General features: G+C 36.3%; 1 protein-coding gene across 2 annotated transcripts in view; it reads left to right on the top strand.

The window, feature by feature from the left end:
• Positions 1–10,030, top strand: part of LOC110456129 (choline transporter-like protein 2) — a 72,252-nt gene that overhangs the window by 4,151 nt on the left and 58,071 nt on the right. The window contains exon 1 of one of the 2 annotated variants that reach the window (XM_021506692.1): positions 2,869–3,012. The exons of the other annotated variant lie outside the window; for it this stretch is intronic. Within the exon in view, the coding sequence (XP_021362367.1) occupies positions 2,976–3,012 (37 nt within the window). The 5' untranslated portion in view covers positions 2,869–2,975. Of the gene's footprint in view, positions 1–2,868; positions 3,013–10,030 lie in introns of those variants that run through there. 2 annotated transcript variants of the gene reach the window in all.

The raw sequence follows: 10,030 nt of genomic DNA, 5'->3' as shown, positions 1-10,030 counted from the left end.
CTGTACCGGCCACATTCCGGTACTAAATTCAATATATATTTAAATATATCTACTTTATGTTTATGCCTATTATCATTGTTGACATTTAATTGTAAATGTATGACGGGAGAAGGCTGTGATAAATTGTAAAAACTTGTGCCCCATCCCTTGTTTAATTTTATTGGCAACAAATTTATGTTTAAAGCTAAATAAATTTAAATTCTGAATATTGGCAAGTCTGCAATTAACTTCTGATGATGAATAATTACTGTTCAATAAGTTTGAATACGGACTTAGAAATCATATAACTTGGTTTCATAGTGCGGTGAGAAGTTGCAGTTGCCTGACGGCCCCTCTCTTGGGGCCCCTTTGGAAACCGTCTCATCTCGCTCGCACCACTTGTGTTTACTGCCTAGTCAGGTGACGTGACCGGCGCTATTTTTAGCAGGGCTTTCCCGAACAATTCAAGTGGTCAAACTGGACATTTGGAACGGACTATGAATATGGGGATAGCGAGGTAACATAAGTGGAAGTGCATACAATACATACATTCATTAAAAAAAATATGGCTTTTCGCGTGATGTCCCTTTAAGTGTTTTTAAAATTATGAACGGTGACAAATTTGGAAAACGTCAGTTTCTGAGTAATTTTCTTTCTGGCTTCACCATACTCATATGGACTGTTCTGTCAGTCATTTCAGCAGGAAAGGGAACATTTCTTAAAACTCTCAGTCTGTCTTAACTTGTAAATGATGCAGTTTTGATTAGTAGGAAAACAATTTGCAACAATTGCAGACTCAACATGCAACTTTCGTTGTACAATGTGGTGGCTGGGTGACAAAGTACATAGTCCTTACTTTTTATAAAAGTAGGTCAGCCAAATTTTGACTTGGTGATCGGACATGTAAAGATATTGAGTCATCTGGAAGACCGGTGGGTTTCCTTTGGACCCTCAGCGAGTTTACATCCGGGCCAACGAGATTGATAAATTGAGAAGGCTTATGGTTTTATAATTGTTGCAAGATAAACAAAGTGTATTTTTCCAAACAGTGTACTTGACTGATTCTGTTGCTTCTTGCAGTTTGTTTTTTGCAACATGTCTCGTTTCAGCCTTGCAATTTAAATGGCCACTTTTTCTTTTAATTTCTAAGATGAACTATGTACCGTAAATTTGCGCGTATAGTGCACACTTTTTTAGGTAAATATTATCATGTCAAAAAGGGGGTGCACACTATACGCAGAAACAAGTCATTCTTGGGTTATCGTTCTCGAGTTTCTGGTCCGCCATATTGGATTACCCCCCTTCAAATAGTTTTATTTGGAGTCATCGGTCATACATGATAAGATTGAAGATTAAAAAACAACAAATAATGAAATTCTTTGGCGACAATTTTTTTATCTTCTCTTCAATTATTAAAATCGGTAATCTGTGCTCATGTCTGCTGATTTGGCGACAAACACTATATATAGCTGGGCACAGGTAACATTTTTACAGGTAAGTTGACTGGAGGGCATAACCACCGTCTGATCCCAGGTAGGATCGCCATGCTTCAGTGAAAATTATTGACACTTCTCAACACCACAGTTAATACTAATTACAATGCAGTGATTACCGATTAACAATAGCTCTATGATCGAGGGACCTTGTTGTTTTCACTCCTCAACACGTGGCGTGAAGCCCTACTGCACTGTTAGAACTGTTAGAAAATATGTTTATACGAGAAGCGTGGACATTCAACACATCCCTTTCAAATCTACTCGAAGGGAAAAAATAAAAGCAGAATACAATATTTTTATGATGCTCCATAATATTGAAATAATTCACAAGGTTATTGATGGTGTCTACATGAAAGTGGGCAGGGAAAAACATGCACACTAGGCTTAGCGATTTGGTAAAACAAAACCCAGAACTAACATGGAACGGAGCCTATAAAAATAAAACACAACATTTTCGTAATGATGAGAAAACCGCTGAGATGTCGAAACATAAGTTGATCGGCGATTCTCTGGCATTGGATTTATAGCTACACTTTCTACGTTTGGATTCTGCAGGATTCGTCCATCATCCACTCATTCCAAGTGGTACGGAGGGAGACCTTCATGGGCTTGTTGACTCCAATCAATCAATCGTTAATTAATCGGCGTTATAAACACCAAGCTATAACCTTTGATGCTACTTTTCCTGTTTTATACCGTTTAATTTTAGGATTTTTTTCCAAAAAATTTCAAATATTTTTTTTCTTCAAATCTGACCCCAAAAACGTACCTGTGCACTATACCCGAGTGCGCACTATACCTGCAAATTTACGGTAGTTCTCTCATTATATTGACAAAAATAATTGGGGTTAAGTTTGAAAATTAATTGCCAATGAGGGTCAACAGATTTATTTCTTGAAATACAATAAAGTTTTGTAACAGCCAAGTATAGAATTGATCAGGTGTCATATCTACTGTACACACTTTACATATCATGTGGACAATCTAAGCGATCTCACTTTGGTAAAATTTAAAACATTGTAGATAATATCATTTTATGCATGTAGGTGAATACTGAATAGTGTTATCTACATGTACTGTGGGTTACATTGCAATAATGTAGTTATAGAAAATAGGGAACTTTTAATCCCTCGCCCATGTTAGGTTATATATATATATAAAACAAATAGAATTGTCCTGTCTCAGGTTTTCTTTCTTTAAAATAGTGTACGTAGGTAATAATTTGTATGTTAATGTATCTGAATTCATTTAGCCAAAGGCACCTTGAGAATTTAACCTTTAGACGCAGTGCATTGCAATCTAATGGCTAAGATTGTGTTCAAGTACTGCACACTGGGTGTTGACTGATATATAAGGCATGTTTAAGATAAGGACATGAGTAAAGTCGGGTCAATATTGTACAAGATTTGATAAACACAGCATTTCATACATCCGGGTTGGTGGAATTTTTCAATTTTATCCTATGGATCTCGTACCAAACATGTGGTAGGACAATTCAATATGAAAAAAGAACAGGAAACCGAGGATCATAAACATGGTATTTATGCATTGCTATATTTCATTTTATGGATTATTCATATTTAGCAATTTTTTAGATGTGTGTGGTACAATGAATCTGTACATAAAATGTATTGACACTTTTAATTGAAATTATCAACTTCTTATTAGTCATTTTAATGAGCTGTCATGTTTTCGCATTATCTTCTAATGTATTACCATGAGGCAGGTGTATCTGCAGTGAACCAACAGTATTTTTAGATCACTTGGCCAAAGGGCAAGTTACCCCATAATGTACTTTCAACTTGTGTGTTTTCTCCTGTCTGTTTTCAAACCTTATTTCAACAAACCATCCTGAATAACCAAGAGGCTTAGTCAGGGTCATGATATTTGACCAGTCCCATACTGATGCTATTATCTTTGTTCAAATGAATGACCTTGATCCACTGTCAAGGTATAGAGTCGAATGAGTAAAAACTTTCTGATTAACTAAGGGGAAAGGATAAAAACATTTAACCTGTAGCATGCTTCGGTGAAGGACGACTAGCTATGGCATTTATTTATATGAATGACCTTGACCTACCTTCAAGGGTGCTTGGGGCAAACATGTTGAAAATGAATAAAAACTAAATCTTGAAAGTTTAATTTGCCAAAATTCTGAACTGCAAACTTCACTGCATTGTAAGTTTTTAAATTTAGCAAAACCAGTCTGTACCCATGTAAGTCAAGATCATGAGTTAATGAACACACACGTAAATAGACAAGCCTGACAGAATATTTTATGCCAGCTGCACATTCAGGTTCATTAAAATGACATTTTAGAAATGGCCTCTAGTTATTGGAATTTGTCTATTTTGCACGTTGAACCTGCTTATGGTAATGAGGTCTATGCTGGTAGCACTTCATTTACTGATGTAGTCATGTTTAGGGTGGGACTGAAATAACAATGCATCAACAATGTTTGACATTGTTAGTTTGTGTTTTATAAGTTGCCTTTGTTTATATACAATTATGGGAATTTTTGTATGAGGGGGTTACTATTCTGCTAGGAAACATTAATCAAAAATAAATTATATACTCTGTTGAACATAACAATAATGTTCCAACATTGCATGAAATGCTTTATTATTGGTCAGAATACCTTATAATGGACAAGAAGCTGTGCTAAGAGCTATCATTGTCAGTGGTTCAAGGTCATCACCTTGGTACAAACTATCATTGTCAGTGGTTCAAGGTCATCACCTTGGTAAAAGATCACATTGTCGGTGGTTCAAGGTCATCACCTTGGTAAGAGCTATTATTGTCTGTGGTTTAAGGTCATCACATCGGTACAAGCTATCATTGTCAGTGCTTCAAGGTCATCATCTTGGAAAGAGCTATCATTGTCATTGGTTCAAGGTATCACTTTGGTACAAGCTATCATTGTCAGTGCTTCAAGGTCATCATCTTGGAAAGAGCTATCATTGTCATTGGTTCAAGGTCATCACCTTGGTATGAACTAACATTGTCAGTCGTTCAAGTTCATCACTTGGTTATAAATAGCTTTCATTGTCAGTGGTTCAAGGTCATCATCTTGGTACAAGCTATTATTGTCTGTGGTTCAAGATCATCACATTGGTACAAGCTATCATTGTCAGTGCTTCAAGGTCATCATCTTGGTACAAGCTGTCATTGTCTGTGGTTCAAGGTCATCACATTGGTACAAGCTATTATTGTCTGTGGTTCAAGATCATCACATTGGTACAAGCTATTATTGTCTGTGCTTCAAGGTCATCATCTTGGTAGAAGCTATCATTGTCTGTGGTTCAAGGTCATCACATTGGTACAAGCTATTATTGTCTGTTGTTCAAGATCATCACATTGGTACAAGCTATCATTGTCTGTGCTTCAAGGTCATCATCTTGGTAGAAGCTATCATTGTCTGTGGTTCAAGGTCATCACCTTGTTAGAGCTAATATTAAGGTCATCACCTTGGTTCAAGCTGTCATTATCAGTGTTTCCCTCAAGGTCATCACCTTGGAAAGAGCTAACGTTGTCATTGGTTCAAGGTCATCACCTTGGTATGAGCTATCATTGTCATTGGTTCAAGGTCATCAACTTGGTACAAGCTATCATTGTCAGTGTTTCAAAGTCATCACCTTGGAAAGAGCTAACATTGTCAGTGGTTCAAGGTCATCACCTTGGTATGAACTATCATTGTTAGTGGTTCAAAGTCATCATTTTGGCAATATCTAACATTGTCAGTGGTTCAAGTTCATCACCTTGGTCATAAATNGTCATTGACTTGGTACAAGCTAACATTGTCAGTGGTTCTTGGTAAGAGCTATTGTCACCCTGACAATCTTATATTACGATTTTTCTTGCAAAATTATAAGTCGCTTTGTGAGTTTGAGTTGTACTTGACTGCTACCAAAATAGCCCCTACCGAACATTTTTTCAGCAATGTTTCCGATAAAACACAAGTTTCTTTGCAATTAGCACCCTAGCGGCCCCCTCATTGCATGTTTCTTTGAATTTGCTGTCGTTTAAGATTGCTTGTAGGCTATTTCATCCTGATTGGCAAACCTCAAACGCTCCAGTGTGTCAGACGCCTCAACTTGATGGAGATTTGAGTTATCTCCCCCCGCACATGCTTTTATAGACCACGGCAGAGCGTGGTCTATAGAAATATAAACCCCAGCAAGATATCCAATCAGAAAGAGTGTTACAAATTAGAAGGGTGACAATATAACTTGGCAAGATCTATACCTGTTCTCACTAGTTAGTCATTCATGAAGTGACCTAGTTTTAAGTCAACATAATAGAATGTTTCATATGGATTGGATAGATTTAAAAGTTTGTTTAACAAACTTCCGGTTTTGAAATTTTAACTGTTTTCCACCATTACTGATAGTCTGTTGTGGTTATTGGTGTATCTGTTAGAATGTGTTGAAATTTGCAAAGCTAAAACAAGCTAGCAAATACAACAAAGTAAACTTTAAAAAAATATTTGAATGCAGTATGATATCCCTGTGTATTGCAGTATACAGGTTTTTCAGTATAATGTAACAGCCCTAAATATCGAATTCCTATTCATCTAATTTGAATTTTGGATTTCAACTGTTTTTGAAATTAAATCAGTTCAAATTTTTGGTGTTAAATTGTTATTAAGCTTATCAGCATTAAAAGAACTGGGCCTCGGATGATGAATGTTTATTTGTGGAAGCAAGGACAGCAGGTAATAAAACCTGTTGTTGGTATCTCGGTAAAAGCTATTGTATGACAGTATTGGACAGTAGGATTGTGAATGAAATGCTTTTGGATCCTTAAGTTCTATTTGACAGATGGTTATCGGATCTTAGCATCATGTATCTGTGACTGTTGACCCCCCCCCCCTTTTTTTTACAGTATACATACATATGCTTAGTAGATCATATGTCTAGCAGGTACTTGATATTCCAAACGTAGCTTTTATGTATAGTGAACACGTACATGTACAATAATGCAATTAAAAACATTACAAACATACAACATTCAAATACTTCAACAAATACCATTACAAAAAATATCATACAGAGAAATAGTGCAAAATGAAAATGTGTTACCGATATGGGCATACATGATGCATATACATATTGACTAGGGGCAGACCATGTTAAATTACCTAACCATTCAGGTACAGTTAGTATATATATGTACTAACTGTAAGATAAGCTAACCATACAGGTTGCACATGCAATTTTGACTTGGGTAACATATGGTAGCATAAGGTACAAACAGTCGAGACAAAGGCAATGTAAAAAGCTAACTATACGGATTGTACATTCAATTTTGACTGGGTTAACACAAGACAAAGGCAATGTAAAAAGCTAACTATACGGGTTGTACATTCAGTTTTAACTGGGGTAACACTAGACAAAGGCAATGTAAAAAGCTAACTATACGGGTTGTACATTCAGTTTTGACTGGGGTAACACCAGACAAAGGCAATGTAAAAAGCTAACTATACGGGTTGTACATTCAGTTTTGACTAGAGTAACATATGGTAGTATAAGCTCCATATGGGTTGAACACACAATCAAGACAAAGGCAATGTAAAAAGCTAACCATACAGCTTGTACATTCAATTTTGACTGGGGTAACAGTGTAAGGTAAGCTAACTATACGGGTTATACAGTTATGGGATCGCACAATGTTACACCATGTGCGGTGTGGTGTGCGCACAATGTGTGCACAAAGTGCGAACGATAAAAAATTGGACGATCATTGCTTGCGCACATTTGTGCGGACGATCAACGAACGTTGTGCAATAAAAATGGCGTTTTCTGTGTTTTTTAAATGACCTTAATCGACAAATGTAAAATAACAACACAGTCTTGGCAACACAGGTAAACAAAGCCACTTTGTAACCTGGACCGTAGTTTTCCCCCGCTCAGGGCAATTACTTAACACGCCAAGGTGTGAAAACCAGGTGAAGGGGAGCTTTAGATCAAAACAAATGCAAGTAACTGCACATACATACCTCCAGTTGTGTTTTCATATTAAATGGTCAATCGGTATTACATAACAGCTCTGTGTGTCAGGCACAGGCCATGTAAAACTCTGGTCACTCATCAAATTGTTATTTACCTGTTCTGTGACATAAGGTAATTATATATATAACAATGCAAGTACCATGCAAGTTGTACAAGTAATCATGAGTCAATGACTTGGGAGTCTGTGAAAGAAAAGCTTAATGATCCAAATGTACAATTGTCAAAAATTTAAGTGCATATTTTCCTGGCATTAATGTAACTTTGATAAATCGTTTATGAAAAGAAAAACCACAATGAATTCCTGGACATTATTAAGTACAGTGGAACCCGCTTATTATGAATTCCTATTTGCCAGAGAAAAATATCATAATAATCGATATATATCATAATAACCGATCAAGCTGTTTTCAATCGTTTTTATGTTGTCTGAACCGGAAGTGAGATGCCCTATATCAATCAGACAAAGATTGATGTGAAAACATGGAAAAATATAAATACAAAAAGATAAATTAACAATTGAAATAATTTGTTCATTGTTATTTATATCAGCGTGTTGGAAAAATTTGAGAAGTTGTTGTTTTGCTGTCGTAATGATCAGTATATGAATTCTACTTTCACTTTCAAATAACTTCGAGCATTCCTAAGAACTATCTTTATACTACATCCTACATTTGTAGCTAACGATATCGTAATATTACAGTCAATAGGATGAAAGAAGTGATATAAATAGTCATGATTTACCTATTTTGCAACGAGAAGTTGTGTAACATTTTGTTCTGTAAGCGTAAACATATTTTTCCGCGCTATGTCAATTACGATCACGTGACAATCACATGCCTCGCAAGTCGTGCGGTGAAATCAACTTGCAAAGAAACAATAACAATTAAAAACACAAAATATTCCCTTTTTAACAATAATCAAATATTGTATTTAACGAAAATGGTGTAAATTGTAAATAAAGCAGCCGTCGTAAGTTGACAATAACGTAATTTTTTATCGATTTCCGGCACCATGCTGTTTGGGCGGTATGTCATGAATTTGACACTTTTTCAACGGAAACATGGTGAAATCAACTTCTAATGCAATTAAGAAACTATTGATTAAATGATTAAAAACACAGGTCTTCTTTCTGAAGTAATATTTTCATTGGAATCGGCATGATTTTCTCACATGACGTGTCGAGGTAATCGTGAATATTTGTGAAAGGCATGCTCGTTTTCTTGTCGGAATTGGCCTAATTATTTGAATTTGATATACAGTCCTGCAGCAATTAACTTCACCAAATGTTTTGTTAAGACTAACATGTATGACCAGAAAGCGATGGTCAATCTATTGTTTTCCGCTGACTGGGGTGAAGTGAGGTGTGAAAAATTTAGCTTGAGTGGACAGATGATTACCTCGGGCGATGTACAGTTAGCCGGACCTATTGCGTAATTGTCCAGGTGTTTCACACATACAACTTATCTGAGTTTTTAGCTTATAAATCCATTCACGGCAGAAAAAAATATCATAATAAGCGGGGTCCTACCTTTGACAATATCATAATAAACAATATTTTTTTGCTTAGTTAAAGAAGGAAAAAATTGGTACATGGGGAAAATATCATAATAACCGATATATCATTATAACCGATATCATAATAACCGATATCATAATAAGTGGGTTCCACTGTAACTGAAATCTTCTTCTACGTAAAAGGGAGAATACTCCCAAGTCAAAGGTGCAGCTCTGAAATTGATGTCTCTTTGGCGATTATAGTTATCAGTTCAGTGGAAACCTATACCTTAAATCAGCTCTGAGTGTTCTGAAAGCTAACCATTTGTACAATTTAAGCACCCATTAAGGTACTGTGTCTCAGATAAATGACTGGAAGTCAGCTGGCACTTATTTCCATGTTATTCCCTGTGCTACATATAATTGCAAAACAAGATTTCTTATTTATATTTATCACATTTGTTGGCCCGCATGGATGCACGCAGAAGGTCTAAATGTGTGAGGAGTACCTATAGAGTAATCCCACGTGATCGGGCAGGTGATCCAATACCTTTTGACGTCTGATCAGGGAATCTAACTCCAGCCAAGTGAGCTTATGCTGTGGCGCAGCGTCCGGCGTCCGTCCGTCCGGCGTCAATATTTTTTCTTTAAACGACTTCTTCTTAATAACTGAAAGGCCTAGGGTGTCGATATTTGGCCAGAAGCAAACTTGGATGAAGGGCTACAAAGTTTGTTCAAATTAATGACCTTCACCTATTTTCAAGGTCACAGGGGTCAAATATGTCAATAAATTTAAACATCTTCTTCTCAATAACCAAAATGCCCAGGAAGTTGATATTTGGCCAGTAGCATGCTTGGGTGAAGGGCTACCAAGTTTGTTCAAATGAATGACCTTCAATTATATTCAAGGTCACAGGGGTCAATTGTATTAAAAAACCTTTAAACAACTTCTTCTGAATAATCAAAATGCTCAGGGTGATGATATTTAGCCAGTAGCATGCTGAGATGAAGTGCTACAAAGTTTGTTCAAATGAATGACCTTCACCCATA

This window comes from Mizuhopecten yessoensis, unplaced genomic scaffold, assembly GCF_002113885.1.
Source record: "Mizuhopecten yessoensis strain PY_sf001 unplaced genomic scaffold, ASM211388v2 scaffold8537, whole genome shotgun sequence".
Taxonomy (NCBI): Eukaryota; Metazoa; Mollusca; class Bivalvia; order Pectinida; family Pectinidae; genus Mizuhopecten; species Mizuhopecten yessoensis.
This window is presented reverse-complemented; position numbering and strand designations above follow the sequence as displayed.